The sequence below is a fragment of the Nycticebus coucang genome, chromosome 9 (genome assembly GCF_027406575.1).
Source record: "Nycticebus coucang isolate mNycCou1 chromosome 9, mNycCou1.pri, whole genome shotgun sequence".
NCBI lineage: Eukaryota > Metazoa > Chordata > Mammalia > Primates > Lorisidae > Nycticebus > Nycticebus coucang.
Window position 1 is genome coordinate 61,273,442 of NC_069788.1, and position 15,372 is coordinate 61,288,813.

Below are 15,372 nucleotides of genomic sequence, written 5' to 3' on the forward strand. Positions count from 1 at the left end.
AATTTTTACTATTTCTTTTCAGAGCCAAATGTAGTTTTTGTTAACTAGATGGACAGTTAACAAACTTTAAAGGCAGTTTAAGTTAGTGTAAAAACTGATAAACTATTTATACCTGTCCCACAATCCCTCCTATCTGGTATATGTCTCAGAATTAGGAAATGAGTGAAAATGTTCAAGTCTACGGTGAAGCTACTATACTTTTTGGAAACATGTCAGCTCCTTGACACATCTTTAAAAGGCCTTTTTTTTAGCTGCTAAACCGCATAGGTTTGCTGTTTCCCAGCCAACAGTTTGTTATTGAGGTAATGCGGGGTAATAGTAGGTTATGTGGATGAGTGCATTGATGGTATTATAGCAAAAAGAAAGGCAAATACTAAAATCCTGCTGAGTGTGGTGGTGCAGGCCTAGAATCTTAGCTACTTGGGAGACTGAGGCAGGAGGAAAAGACTAAACAAACACTAAAATCTAACGAACTACTCTTAGAAATAGTCCGAGCCTGCTTGGCTTTTGGATTGGTCTAAACACCTTAATCTAAAGGACAGATTCAACATAATGTTTCTGTCTTTTAAAAAAAAGGTTGAATTATGTTGAAGCTTAGAAATCAAGCGTGTAAAACATTCAGAGAACCATTCTGTCGTGATTCGCTGTGGCTTTGGTGTGTAAAGGTGAGAAACTAAGTATCTTGGGATGTTTAATAGGATGCTTTGATTTGTGGGAAGGTTAATTAAATGAAGAATTAAAACTTTCTACTTGCATAGGCTCTGGATGAGACAAAGTAACTATAAATTATAATTTTGTCATTTTAGTCTATTCATATGCATGTACTTTGCTTTTGTTCAATTAGCTGTGGCCTAGTATTTTAGAACATAAATTCTGGATCAGATCTCTTATTGAATCTTGCTTCTTTATTAATGTGACTGTGGACAAGACAAACTCAACTGATCGTTAGTTTCCTCATATAGTGATAAATATTTATTGAGCAACTGCTGTGTACTTGGCACTATTTTAGTAGTTAGGATATATCTGTGAACACAAAAGGGAAAAAATGCAGTTTTTATAGAATTTAGTTGAGAGAGACAAAATAAGAGAAGATAATTGTATTTTCAGATTTTTTTCAAGATTAAATATAGTAATATGTATAAAGTCTTCCATCCATAATGCAGAACAAATGTGAGCATCTATTATTTCTTCTTAATGACCGATTGTTGATTTGACAATCAACGTTACAGGCATGAGCCACTGCACCCAGCCAGTAATAACTTTTAATTGATGACAATAAACGTTAATTTTCTCTTAATATTGCTGAGGGGCACAGGGGAAGTAGAGAGATGGCAGTAATCTCAATGTATGTATTTTGCTTTCCTTTCCAACAGCCACCAAAAAAGACATCTAAAAGAGAAAAACCTAAACAGAAAGCTACTTCTAAAAGTAAAAAATCTGTGAAAAGTGCTAATGTTAAGAAGGCAGATAGCAGCACCACCAAGAAGAATCAAAGCAGTTCCAAAAAAGGTATGTTAGAAATTACCTTATCAACAACTTTAAATATATACCATATATGTTGTACATAGTATTATAAAGTGTAGGATAGAAACAGGTTAACTGCAAAGAACATGGGAGGAAAGTAGTACAGGTTGAGATCCAAAATGCTTGGGACCAGAAGTATTTTGGAGTTAGAGTTTGTTTTTTTTAGTTATTTTGGAATACTTACATATAGTTAATTAGACATCTTGGGCATGAGACCCAAGTCTAAACACAAAATTCACTTATGTTGCATATACACATAGCTTACAGGTAATTTTATACAGTATTTTAAATAATTTTATGCATGAAACAAAGTTTTGGCAACATTTTAACTGTGAACTGTCGCATGAGGTTAGATATAGAATTACCTACTTGCGGCATCATGTTGGTGCTAAAACAGGTTCGGATTTCAGACTTTTGGATTAATAATCCTCAACATGTATATACCATTTTTTGATAGTTTTTAAAACTGACAAAATTTTCAATGCATGTTTTGTGGGTAATGTACAGAGTGGTGACTTAAAATTTTTGGATCCAGTATCCCTTTGAAATTCTGCTAAAAGCTTAAGAAATCCTTCCCAACCTGTCTTAAATATTAATTTACTATGTAAGAAAGATGTATAAACTATTTTGCTTCTAGAAAGTGAGTCTGAAGATAGTTCAGATGATGAACCTTTAATTAAGAAATTGAAGAAACCCCCTACAGATGAAGAGTTAAAGGAAACAGTAAAGAAATTATTGGCCAGTGCTAACTTGGAAGAAGTTACAATGAAGCAAATTTGCAAAAAGGTAATTAAACAAATGTTTTGGTTATTTTGCTTTTATTAGAAAATTTCTTTCATTCCTTAATTTCTAGGTACATCCTTATGTGTATTCATTCATTGACTAAATACTTATTGAACTACTATCTGGCATATCCAGATCCTCTTGTAGGTGCTGGGATACCACATTAAATAGTCAAAATCTGTGTCCTAATGGATTTATTTTTATATAAGTAATGTTAGGATGACTACAATTAGAGTGAATAAAATTAAAGTGATACATTCTGAACCACATAGGAAATTTTCCTTTATTGATGTATCCTTAGGTTGTGTTAGTTTGAAAAAGCAAAATCTTTGGAACACCTTAATTCTCTTGTTAGTATGGTAGATGAGTTATTGTTATATATTAGGTTCTTAACGCAAACTTCAGTAGTGTTCTAATATTTACCACAAAATAAAATGTTCTGTTCCTGAATGTGGTTTTATAGAGATTCCGTACCTTAAGTCGGAATTGGGAGATTTTAGAATTTTGTTTCTTATGGTAAAATGAAATTATAATTTGAAACATACCAGAGGAAAAATATCCTGTACTTTGTACATTGATTATTGTTTTGTTTGTTCATTCACCATTGAGCCAAATGTTGCAGGTAGAGCCAGAGAAGCCATTACTTGACTTAAAAGTTAATTTATGGTCTAGGGGGATGGAAAGACAAGTATTTTAATGAAGAGAGCACCAAATGTGAAGGCTGTGTTAGAAAAGTACAAAGGTGTTGCAGCACCAGGGAACAAATGACCTACATGGGCTCAGGGCAATCTGGAAAAGCGTCTTGGGAGAGTTCTCTTAACAGAATTCTTAGTAAAGCATTAGCTGTACAATACAGTTGAGGAACAATAACATTCATCAAACTGTTAACTGCAAGGAATAGTAATTAGTTTAACATGTCCCATAACTAGGTAGGAAATCTTCATAGCAGTTAGGAGAAAACATTAGAGAAATTTATAGATCTCACGTATATGCCTTGTTAAAATATTGATTTTCTTCCTAACTGAATGAAACGTGGGGAATTGGGTGGCTGCGTAGATTATTAAGACACATTTAGCTAGGGCATAACACAATCATATTTTTATTTTTTTAAAGTTATCCTAGGGTCCAGGCACATTGGCTCATGCCTGTAATACTGGCATTTTGGGAGGATGAGGTGGGAGGATAGCTTGAGGTCAGAAGTTCCAGACCAGCCTGAGCAAAAGTAAAACCTTGTCTCTACTAAAATTAGAAAAAATTAGCCATGCAGCGTCTCTAGTCCCAGAGACTGGGGAGGCTGAGGCTGGGAGATCCAAGAGCCCAGGAGTTTGTGGTTGCTATGAGCTAAGATGACACCACTGCACTGTAGCCCAGGCAACAGTGAGACCCTGTCTCAAAACAAATGAATAAAAAAGTTATACTAGAAACATCAAGAAGAATGGACTAGCATGGATGAGATAAGAAGCAGGACCCCCCAGTTGATATCATAGGCAAAATGGCAGGGTTGCCACACTCCAAGTCAGAAATCAAGAGAGTCTGTTCGAAGATGGCTTCACTATGAGTGTTAGGAGCTTTGGTATCATTAATCATAATAAAGACTAGAGCAGAAAGAACATTCTTTGAAAAAAAGATGAGTTTTGGTGAAGGGGTGAGTGTGGACGCTGGAAAGTTGATGAGAGGGAAATTTAGAGAGTCAATTTTTATAAGTAGACGGCACTGAGACCACCCTAGTCTTAGCGATCCAACTTTAGGGAGAGGATCAAGCCAAGTGGAGTAGAGATTCAAGTTCAAGTTGTATAATTGTATATAGAGTAATGAAGAAGGAGTAAGTTTTGCCTCACTCATGTTTGTTGTTAATTCAGCCCATAGTACCAGCCTACAAAGCACTAAGAACATTTGCATGCTGGTTTTCTCCTTTGTTTACATTATTATTAGAACTACTCATTTGCAGTGGAATTCTATGTGGTCAACCAATTCTATCACATATATGAATCTATTTGTACATAGAAGAGCATTCCTCTTTTTATTCAAAGACAGAATATTAGATTTTTAAATCTGCTTTTAACATTGTTTTTCCTTTTCACTATAGGTCTATGAAAACTATCCTGCTTATGATTTAACTGAAAGAAAAGATTTCATAAAAACAACTGTTAAAGAGGTAAATGTTTTAAGTTTTTTCAAATTTAATCATTTTGTATATCTAAGACAAAGGTAATTTTATCGGTGGCACCTGTAGTTCAGTGGGTAGGGTGCTAGCCATCTACACCCAGGCTGGTGGGTTCGAACCTGGCCCGGGCCAGCTAAGCAACAATGATAACTGCAACAAAAATTAGCCAGCTGTTGTGGCGGGCACCTATAGTCCCACTCCTTGGGAGGCTGAGGCAAGGAGAGGATCGCTTAAGCCCAGGAGTTTGAGGTTACTGTGAACTGTGATGCCGCAGCATTCTACCTAGGGTGACATAGTAAGACTCCGTCTCCAAAAACGAAAAGGTAATTTTTGGGCGGCTCCTGTAGCTCAAAGGAGTAGGGCACAGCTCCATATACCGGAGGTGGCGGGTTCAAACCCGGCCCCAGCCAAAAACTGCAAAAAAAAATAAAGGTAATTTTATTTGTAAAAAAACTATAGTTTTTGAAATATGTCACGAAGCATCCCATTTGATCCTTGTATTTCTTCATAATGGGGAAATATATATATTTTTTTGAATTTGTATACAATTGTTTTAGTTTTAATATATTTTAAAAATCTTAAAATTGAAGTTTGAGTAGTTAGTGACAATCTGAACTCAGATGAGATATGGTTTCACATCTTACCGCTCCATACATCCTGCCCATCAAAGCATACGTGGGTAACTGAGCATCACAAAGCAGCTCACACAGCTATTGCAAGACAAGTCCCTGTCCACCAAAGGCAGGGGAAGACCCACAGGCAGCTACAGTTCATATTGAGCCCAACTGACTTCTCAGTTCACAGTACTAAAACAGATGTGGTAAAAACTGAGTAAGATTTCATGGTTTCTGTACATTTAAAATGTTTCTCTTTTATTACAGCTAATTTCTTGAGATTGAAAACATATGACTTGGTTCCATAGATACGAAGATCTGATTTATACCATTATACCAGCAAAGAGAATGTATTTCCTTTTCTAAATCTTTGTTAAGCATTGTTAGTAGAACTTACTGTTGACCTTTTTATCTTGAGTGTCACATAAATATAAGTTTGCCGTTTTAAATTGCATTTCTATGCAGTTTAGTTTAAAATCTTGCATGGTAGTTATTTTTCCTTGCTTTTATAGTTGTATTTTGTATATTTTGGATTTCTTTATATAAGGTTATAGACTCTTGAACTGTTGTGGTTTTTAGTGCACTTAATATTAGCTTGCTTAAGTCATACTTTTAATCAAGTAGAACAGAAACTATTATAACTGGCATTTATACATGCAGAGACTATTGCAGTATTTAGTATATGAACTATTTTGGATACATATCTCTTCCGTGTGAAAACTCAGTGGCACTATATTCATCCTTACAAACTACAGCTGTCCAAATGACTACCGTAGAACTTTTCTCCTGCATGTATATAATGTCAAATTGTCAGCATGACAAAAGTGACAGATGTTATTTTTGTATTTTTAAAAACCAATTTGTTGTATATAAAGTTTTTTATTTCTTTTTTGCAGATCAATTTTTAAACTCATGTAAGTAGGTATCTTTACAGTTGTAAACTTTGAAATGCTCAGTGTTCAGCCAGGCAGTATGACAGAGCAGTGCAAGTTCAGTAATGAAAACACTGAAGGAATAGTCTTCCTGCTTTGCCTCAAAAGTGTCATCAATTTGTAGTATTAGTGTTAACTCTGCAAAAATTCTGTAGGTACATTTTTATAGTAAGGACAGACCAAAATCAACACATATTCAAAAACTTTGGGGAGGGGTAGGATTAAGTACAAGACATTTGGCTTACAGTAAATGAAGTGGTTTTTATTAACTGCATTTGCCCATATAAAAGCTACTGTATTTACAGAAAACCTGGTCACCTTCATAATTGTGATAAAAGTACCAGGTATAGTGCCAGAAGATAATGCCAGGTATCTCTAACAAAGTATTTCTCAAAAATGGTCAAGATGTTTAACATTTCTGGAATCGGCTGTTGGGTTTTAAATTTTGGCTAATCAGGATTCTAGGTGATAAGCAACCAAAATGTGGGCCACTCTTGAATGAGATTGTCTTTGAAAGGGACTGTTGTAATCAGTTTAAGTAACCTCTGAATTTTAAAATAACATGCTGCTTATGACAGAATTAGGTATTTCATGTACCAATTAAGTGTTGAAAAATCTGCATCACAGAACAGAAATATGTAAAAATGATATGTTGAATGTTAACAGGTATTTTCACAGGTTTGACTTGTTTCTTAATGCAGTTACATTAAGGAACTCTGTACTTAATACAAATGAATGAAATAAGCAACTGAATGAGACCTATGGATTGGCCTTTGATTTTAAATTTGTTCTTAAAAAACTTGTCAATAAAAATAAATCTAAATCAGTGGTGTTAAGTCTCTTACATTTGATGTCTGATTCTAAGTTTATGCAACATTTCTCCCTTAAGGATTTCAGGACAAATTTTTAAATGGAGTTACTAGCCCAAAGCTTACATGGTGGAGTACTCTTCAGTGATACCCATTTTTGAAGTGATTTCACAAAACTGCCATACGCAGGGGCTCACACCTGTAATCCCAGTACTCTGGGAGGCAGAGGTGGGTAGTTCCTGTGAGGTCAGGAGTTCAAGACCAGGACCTCATTCTAAAAAATTGTCAGGCATTGTGGCAGGTGCCTGTAGTCCCAGCTACTTGGGAGGCTGAGGCAAGAAGATTGCTTTATTTAGCCCAAGAGTTTGAGGTAATTGTTATGACCACTTACTACAGGAGTAGTAATGCCTGTTGACCTAAAAAAGCATAAAGAGGGCTTGAAAGTGAGGAGATGAATTGGTAATGACACAAGTTAATAAGACTGGACTGTTCATCACTACAGTGCCCAAAGTATACTTGAAAGACAACCCTAGTTTTTATTAAGCAGATTTACACAACGGGCTACTCATCTGTAGTTAAAACATTGTTTAAGTTTGCATTTACTGCTACTCAATTACAAAATCTTCAGACAACATTGAGAAACATTCAGAGTAACTCAAGGAAAGGAAGTACCATTGTTCCTTAACAAAAATGTTAAGGTTTTATCACTCAAGACAGGAAATTTCTTTAAAAAATACACATTTACCACACTGTAAGTAGGTGTTCCCTGCTTGTAGCACAGTACAAGTTTAAGTGCCCAGAAACAAAATAATTTACTGTGAACCATTTCAAATTTAACATTTAGCAAAATCACTTAACACATGCTATTTAAATATTAATACATAATACTTTAAAGCAGAATACTTTCCAATCAATACCAATGAGTCTCAACAAATGACCTGAATATCAGCGTTTTCCTGTATTAACTTTGAAATGTGCAGTTGTTGGCTTTCTTTTATATGTAATGTTTCATGGATGAGGAGTATCTAAACACTAGGTTCACTGCACATACTTTCTGTAAGGTATTAATCTAATTTTTTTAAAATACCTAATATTTTGAAAAGTGGCTTTAAAATCATTTAGTCCTTTTTTAAGCAAACCAATATAATTGAAAGAACTGTTCTAAGACTAAACAAAAGCATATTTCTAACCTGCAAACTGAAGTTTCTTGGCAAAAGAGGCATCACGAAGACCCTGAAAACCAATGATTAAAGTGACATATTAAACCATTTTCTATCTTAAGTGAAAAAGTAAATGCCATGTTCTTAGGCTTTTAGGATATGGCTTATAAAACATAATATTTACCAGGATAGCTCACATTTTTCTGCAGTTTTCCAGTGGACCTGCCTATGGAATACTGTAAACATTATGAAAAAATATTCCTAGAGGTTAAATCAGTTATTTTTAAATAGAAGTGGAGAAGGAAGTTTATTAAATTATTCTGACAAGATCTTTTTGCTAGTAGTCGCCAAAACTAGAGATTTAAAGCATGCCACCCACTCAAATTTGACTTTAAGAAAAAGGTATATATTCTACATCTCCAGAGTGAAGACCACACTAGGTGGGCCTCACTGTTAATGACAGAATGCCTATACTATTTAGGGACTGAAAATTTTGTTTGGCCAATGACTGCACAAATCTAAAATATTTTGTCACAAAAGATACCTGAATTTAAATTTTTCATCACCCAGGGGAAGTAGGTACAATATAAAATGTTTAGAAGCTTCATATTTACTGTCAACTGGAGAGTGCTATTTAAAAAAAGAAAGTTCTATCTAAATTTTTAAGTAAAAGCTCAATGTTGGAGCTATATAAAAATATTAAGGCTCATTGGTAAAGATACTGATAAATTGTCATAGAAGAAAAACATGGCTTTATCTAGTTTAATGGTTCCTGCTTGATTGACTTGGTTTCTCAATGTATAAAAATTTATCAGCCAAACAAAATGTCAAATCTGAAGGGAATCCCCGACCATGGAAAAACCATTTCCAAGGTCTCGATTTGTTTATATTCTGCCTTATTCTGAAATTAGACTTTTAGCACTAGTAGGACTTAGCAATGCAATTAAATATTTAAGTGCCTGTGAGGATTTTTGGTGTCAGTGCTTTCAGAGTGTGAAGTGGGGTTACATTATATCACCTTAAAAAACACTTCAATTTTGCTATGCAGAGGTACCCCCCACCCTTATAACTGAGGTTCAAAATGTGTTTCAAACTTTCCCACTTGGGGTACAAAGACATCTGGGTCCAAACAAATTCTATTTAAAATGCTGCAATCTTGCTTGCTTCTCGAACACCACTCAAATATGCACCTGTCACAGTTTGTGGAAAATGTCTGTTTGTTGCCTGTTAAAAACAAACAAACAAAAAAAAAAACATAATTTGAGATCATGCAGAAAGAATTCAGCTGATATCAAAAGGTAACATACAAGCTTAGACTTTAAGCTAATCCATGTGCTCATATTGACACTACTCAGCCATCATACCCTTAAACTTTACTGGTTATCTTGCCATGCTTTATCAAATTCATTCAACAATACAGTCAGCATTCCTGCAAAGTACCATGGGGATTCATTAAAATAGTAAGTATCTGTATGTGCCAGGTATTAGGGCTAAGAACAATGAATAAGATAGTCCCTCCTATCAGACAAATAATCTAGCAGGTACAATCAGAGATAAAAAAGTGCAGAAAATGAATAGCAATTTCTACCAAGATGGAGTTTTGCTAGATGGGTAGAACAAAGGGGTAGAAGGTTGAGTTACTCAAAAGACAGACCAAGGACCTTAAATTCAAGAAAAGGACAAAATGTGAAGGCTGTTGGATTGGGAAGTAAAATGACTGTCAATGATAGTAGAACCTTATTCTTAAGGAATGGCTGTAGCAGGAAGAGAATAGGCAAACCAGGAGGATAGCAAAGGGGGAGTCCTGAATTAGTGGTAAGTGATAACAGCAAAGTCTAGGTAGGGGTAGCTGAAGTGGAGTCCAGCAGGCTGAAGAAAATGGAGAGCAGCCAGTGAAACTGGCAGTCCTCTAAATTGAAAGCTGGGATAGAAGGAAAAAACATTCATGTGCCAGGAGCTCAGGTCAGTGGGAATACAGTTAAGAGCAGGGGAAGAAATTGGTGGTAAGATAAGCTTCAGAGAAGGGAGTTTTCAGATGGTGAGGTAATAATTGTATCAAAACAGTAAAAGAGAAAACAAGAAAGGTTCTAAATCATGCTCATGACCCTAAGGCACATGAGTCTGAAACAGCAATCTCTAAGAAGCAGCCGACATTTCTTGCCTGGCCTGCTGTCTTTATGTCCTTCCTACAAAATTGGCTCTTCATAGGCCAAGGAGTAACTACACCCACCTATTTTGAGATGTCATTCTTTTATAAACACTAACTATAAACAAAACCACTAACTATTGTAGATGAAACTATAGGACATGTATACTCTTAAACCATATTCTACTAAGTATGAACAGATGAAAGAGTGGTTAACTCAATTCATTCAAGTTTGGATTGGGGGACTTAGTAAGAAAAAGCAAACCAGGTCAACTCAAAGAATCCTTACAAAATCTCAGCCATTGGAGGTATGAGGAATCATGGAGGTGGAGGTAGAGGCTGGCATGGGGTGAAAACAGGATTGGTTTAAAAAGTGGAGAGGCCAGGCATGGTGGCACACACCTAGCACTCGGGGAAGCCAAGGTAGGGAGGACTGCTTGAGGTCAGGAGTTCAAGACCAGCCTGAGCAGAAAGCAAGAGTCCCATCTTTACTAAAAATAGAAAAAATTAGCCAGACATTGGTGATGCATGTCTATAGTCCCAGCTTAAGGGGCTGAGAGGTTGATTGAGCCCCGGCATGTGAGATTATAGTCAGCTTTTATGATGCGCTCTAGCCCAAGCAATAGAACAAGACCATCTAAAGGAAAAAAAAAAACTATGGAGAGCAATTATGTCTTTCACCAGATTGCCCATTCAACCCACCACAAGCCTGAAGATCTGACTTTACAGGATGAGACACCAAACAAATGGGAATCGAGAGGAGTCTTCCTAACAATGAGGCTACTAGAAGCTGAGCTTCTACCACACAAAGAGAAACTGAATGTTCCCAGACATTCAGACAACAAGCTTGTTGGAGCTTTCACATGACTTTCTAGAAAATATTTTACTCAAATCTGAAGTGATAGTTGTGGATTTGGATATGTAGCAGGCAGAGACTAAAGCACACAAAATAGGAACTCTAAGGAAACCGGGTAGGGAAGGGGCAGGTAAGATAAAAGTCAGTTGGAAGATTTAAAAGATCTCTCTAAAAGCAGAATATGAAGATGCATAATAGTAAAAAAGAGAAAATCAGATGGTCAATTCAAGAATTCCAAGATACAGAACAGAAGATCTGGCAATAAAAGTTTTTTGTTTTTTTTTTCTGTGTGGTTTTTTTTGGCCGGGGCTAGGTTTGAACCTGCCACCTCTGGCATAGGGGACTGGCGCCCTACTCCTTTGAGCTACAGGCACCACCCTAAAAGTTTTTTCTTTAACCAGATTAATTATAAAATAAAGAAAATTTAGGATTAAAGCACACGAGTTTCTAGATTAAAAAAGGCAAAGATCAGAAATCAGTAACAAAACATTTTTTTCAACAGAAGCAAAATAATAAAGGAAGAGTGGGATCTTAGAAATAAAGGCCCAATGCTGGAGAGTGGTTCAAAAAAAAAAAAAAAAGAAAAAGAAAGACCCAGGAGGACACTCTGGTAATCTCAGAGATCAACCAGTGTGGACCAGAGCACAGGGAAGAAGACTGAGAAGAAAGTTCAAACTGACTGGAACTAACAGACCAGTTCAGAGAGATTCACCTGTGACTTAAGAGATGGCTAAAGGGTAGGGAAGACCAAAAGATTTACACTAGTAACCAGAGGGGCCATTTTTATTGCCAAAAAACCAAAGCTGTATAAGAAGTAGATAATGTCTAACTTTAACTCACAAGACAGCAACATACTGTTTCAAAATGTGATGTCATCAAGTCCAGAAGAAATAGCTGGAAGAGTTAAGATGCTGTATCTGGAGTATGAGAAGATGTCAAGAACACTTCTGCTATTTGTTGTCATGACTTTCAGCTGTAACTGACTTGTTTTTTAAACTCTGGGTAGGTATCACGTTAATTAAAAGAAAGAAACCAAAATATGTAGCCAGGTGTAGTAGTGCATGCAAGAGGACTACTCAAGTCCAAGAGTTTGAGGATGCTGTAAGCCAGGCGTCCTCAAACTGCAGCCCGTGGGCCACATGAAGCGGTGTGAATTGTATTTGTTCCCATTTGTTTTTTACTTCAAAATAAGATATGCGTAGTGTGCACAGGAATTTGTTCATAGGTTTTTTTAAAAACCATAGTCCGGCCCTCCAACAGTCTGAGGGACAGTGAATTGGCCCCCTGTTTAAAAAGTTTGAGGACGCCTGCTGTAAGCCATGGCACTCAAGCGAGGGTAACAGAGTGAGATTTTGTCTCAAAAAAAAAAAAAAAAAAAAACCCAAATACAAGTAGGTCCAGAATCAAGATATATACCTCGCCAGCAAAAAAGACGGTTCCTTGTATTTCTTCAGCAATAATATCATAGGCCTCACCACTCCCACCTGTCTTCACAAAACTATATGCCATCTGGATCCAAGGGTCTGTGCTCCACCGAGTCACAAAGTACTTTGTGGGATCTGGGACCTCCTGCATCCAACAGAAAGGAATTATAAAATAGGGTCAAGAAAAAACTGAGACATGGTACAACCCACATCATAAATATACATCTCCCTCCTTTTAGAGCCCAAGTTCATTATTGCAGCATTCTGAAATAGCAGTTTTCAGGATGCTCCTCCTGCCCCCTTGAAGCCACTGTACCTCACCCTCAATCTCCTGTCCCACCCACTCCCAGTGACAATCCTCATTCCTATGCTTCCTCCTCCTGCCAGGGACGCATCTCCCGATCAGGGCCATCACCAATGTTAAGAGTTTGGGCCTTCCCTTTTTCATTCCCTGGCATGTACTGGAGAGATGGTGGCCAGGAGTCTGGCCCAGAGTAGAGAAGGGAAGGGCAGAGTCTTAGGAACACAAGTTAGAATTCTCAACAGGCTTCTCCACAAAACAGTGATACAAAGATATGTTTCAGGTCCAAATTTAAATACAGTAGCCTCCCTTTATCTCCAGGGAACACATTCCAAGATACCCCATGGAGGCCAACAGTACTGAACCCTATATATACACTTTGGTTTTTCCTATATATACATATGCTAAAGTTTAACTTACAAGTTAGGCACAGAGAACAATAAAATGGAATTATAACGATATACTACTGTAATAAAAGTTACGTGACTGAATCTAGTAACTGAGATGGCTACTATGTGACTCATGGGTGGCAGTGTCTACAGGGTGGAGAAACTGAACAAAGGGATGATTCACATTCTAGGCAGGACAGGGCAGGATGGCTCAAGATTTCATCATGCTATTCAGAACTGTGCACAATTTAAAATATACGAATTATTTCTGGAGTTTTCCATTAAATATTTTGGGACTTTGACCTCAGGTAACTGAAACCACGGAAAGCAAAGCCTTGAATGAGGGGGGAGCTACTATAATTTTGCCTGCTGGCCTCTGACCAGCATTGCTGTGGAAAATATTCCTATGGCAACTGTGTGCTAAGTTCTAAACAACTAACTTAAAAACTAACTTGTGGACAAAAACGCCATGCAAGGTTCTACTGTGTGGTATGTTCACATCGCTAGTTAGATCCTTTCATACTACATATAAAATTGGCAACACACCTGGATGTCCCTCTCTAATTTACGTAACTTTTAAGTCACTTCACTTCTATTTTTGCTCCTTTATTTGAAAAAGATACAAGCCATGACCACTTAGAAATCTCCAGAGGTGGCTTGGCACCTATAGCTTAGAGGCTAGGGCACTGGCCACATACACAAGGGCTGGCAGGTTCGAACCCAGCTTGGGCCTGCCAAACAAAAACAACAACAATAACAACAAAATAGCCGGGCACTGTGGCCTATAATCCCAGCTACTTGGGAGGCTGAGCCAAGACAATCACTTAAGCCCAAGAGTTGGAGGTTGCTATGAGCTGTGACACCTCAACACTCTACTGAGGCCAACATAGTGAGACTCTGTCTCAAAAAAAAAAAAAAAAAAATCTCCAGAGATGGTGAGATTTAGTAAATTGGTTAATATAAAGGTGCTTCTTGGAGAAAAAACAGAAAAGAGACTGTGGGATATAAGGCATTCTGGATAATGTCCCTTTTAAAAGGAAGGTTGGAGTCAAAGCTACTAGGGTTTGGGTGAATACAGAATCTACAGAAAATGTCAAGCCTTTTACATCCTTCAGAGAGATGTGAGAAGAACAAAGGAAGACACTTGTGTAAAAGGAAGAGCAGAGCACTGTCACAGGCTGCACCGTGTCCCACCCCAAATCCTATGTTGAAGTCCTAACCCCCAGGCCCCCAGAATGGGACTGACTATATGTGGAGACAGGGTCCCCAAAATGGGTAATTATGTTTAAATGGGGCCTTTGGGATAGGCCCTAATCTAATCTAACAAGTATTCTTATGAGAGATGAGGACACACATGCACAAAGAGGGACAGCCACCTGTGAGCCAAAGAGAGAGGCCCTGAGGAGAAATCAAGTCTGCCAACCCCTCCAGAGCGGAAAGAAAATAAAATTCCTATTGTCATCTAGGCTCCCAGTCTGAGGTTGAGATGTTGTCACGGTAGCCCTAGCAGACTCCTCTAGGGGCCAGAGGAGGAAGCAGGATGTTGCTTAGTTCCCTTCCTCTCGGCACTGGTGGAATTCAGGCTCCACATCCACTCTGAGAGCAAGTGGCATGGACAGCAAGCACATAATCTTCCCTCCAAGAAGGGTCTTCTCTGACCTGCTCCTTGAACAGCTCCCGGAGCGTAGTCATGCACTGCTGTAGCACCTGTTTGTCATCCAGCGTCCTGATGGATGCCACAGCCTCCCCAGCTATCACTGACATCAGCACACTGTGCTTCTTCTGGAGGCAGGGAAGAGAAAAGCTGTGTACATTTTTTGTTTTAGGTACAAAAGTCTCCAGATGCTCAGTTCCAAACAGATTAGGGCCTTATCCCCACAAACTAGGTTTCATTATTTCTTACTGTCCATTATCCTCACTTCAATGGCTAGTCCATTTTTCTCACAGACACACATTATCCATCCATCCACTGTATCATCCCCTGCTAGGAAAAACACTCGGAAGTAAAGAGCAAATTCAGGGTTCTCTTGGTTGTCCACTTACAGAAACTTGTTTCAGAAGTAGATGAGAATGGAAAAAAACCCTTCTCAAATGGCAAAGAAATTTTGCCCTTCGCTCACATATAAAACCTTTTTAAGACACAGTTTCTTAAATCTGACAGAAACACACAACTGTGATTCTTTTAAGTGGCAGCAATGCAAAAGCAGAGAATCACCACAGCTACCGAATTCCAGAGTTCTTCCTCCTCTCTCTCTCATCATCCATCCCAG

At 37.6% G+C, this 15,372-nt stretch overlaps 2 protein-coding genes across 6 annotated transcripts in view; one reads left to right on the forward strand and one right to left on the reverse strand.

The window, feature by feature from the left end:
• Nucleotides 1-6,843, forward strand: part of DEK (DEK proto-oncogene) — a 28,482-nt gene extending 21,639 nt beyond the window's left edge. For both annotated transcript variants that reach the window (XM_053600916.1, XM_053600917.1), the window contains exons 8-11: nucleotides 1,374-1,509; nucleotides 2,162-2,310; nucleotides 4,394-4,462; nucleotides 5,353-6,843. In XM_053600916.1, coding sequence (XP_053456891.1) covers nucleotides 1,374-1,509; nucleotides 2,162-2,310; nucleotides 4,394-4,462; nucleotides 5,353-5,364 — 366 coding nt within the window. In that variant the 3' untranslated portion in view covers nucleotides 5,365-6,843. The remainder of the gene's footprint in view (nucleotides 1-1,373; nucleotides 1,510-2,161; nucleotides 2,311-4,393; nucleotides 4,463-5,352) is intronic.
• Nucleotides 6,844-6,963: 120 nt separating this feature from the next.
• KDM1B (lysine demethylase 1B) overlaps nucleotides 6,964-15,372 on the reverse strand; it is a 60,498-nt gene continuing 52,089 nt past the window's right edge. For all 4 annotated transcript variants that reach the window (XM_053600915.1, XM_053600912.1, XM_053600914.1 and 1 more), the window contains 3 exons: nucleotides 14,762-14,884; nucleotides 12,405-12,557; nucleotides 6,964-9,210 (listed from right to left, as the gene is read on the reverse strand). In XM_053600915.1, the coding sequence (XP_053456890.1) occupies nucleotides 9,127-9,210; nucleotides 12,405-12,557; nucleotides 14,762-14,884 (360 nt within the window). In that variant the 3' untranslated portion in view covers nucleotides 6,964-9,126. The remainder of the gene's footprint in view (nucleotides 9,211-12,404; nucleotides 12,558-14,761; nucleotides 14,885-15,372) is intronic.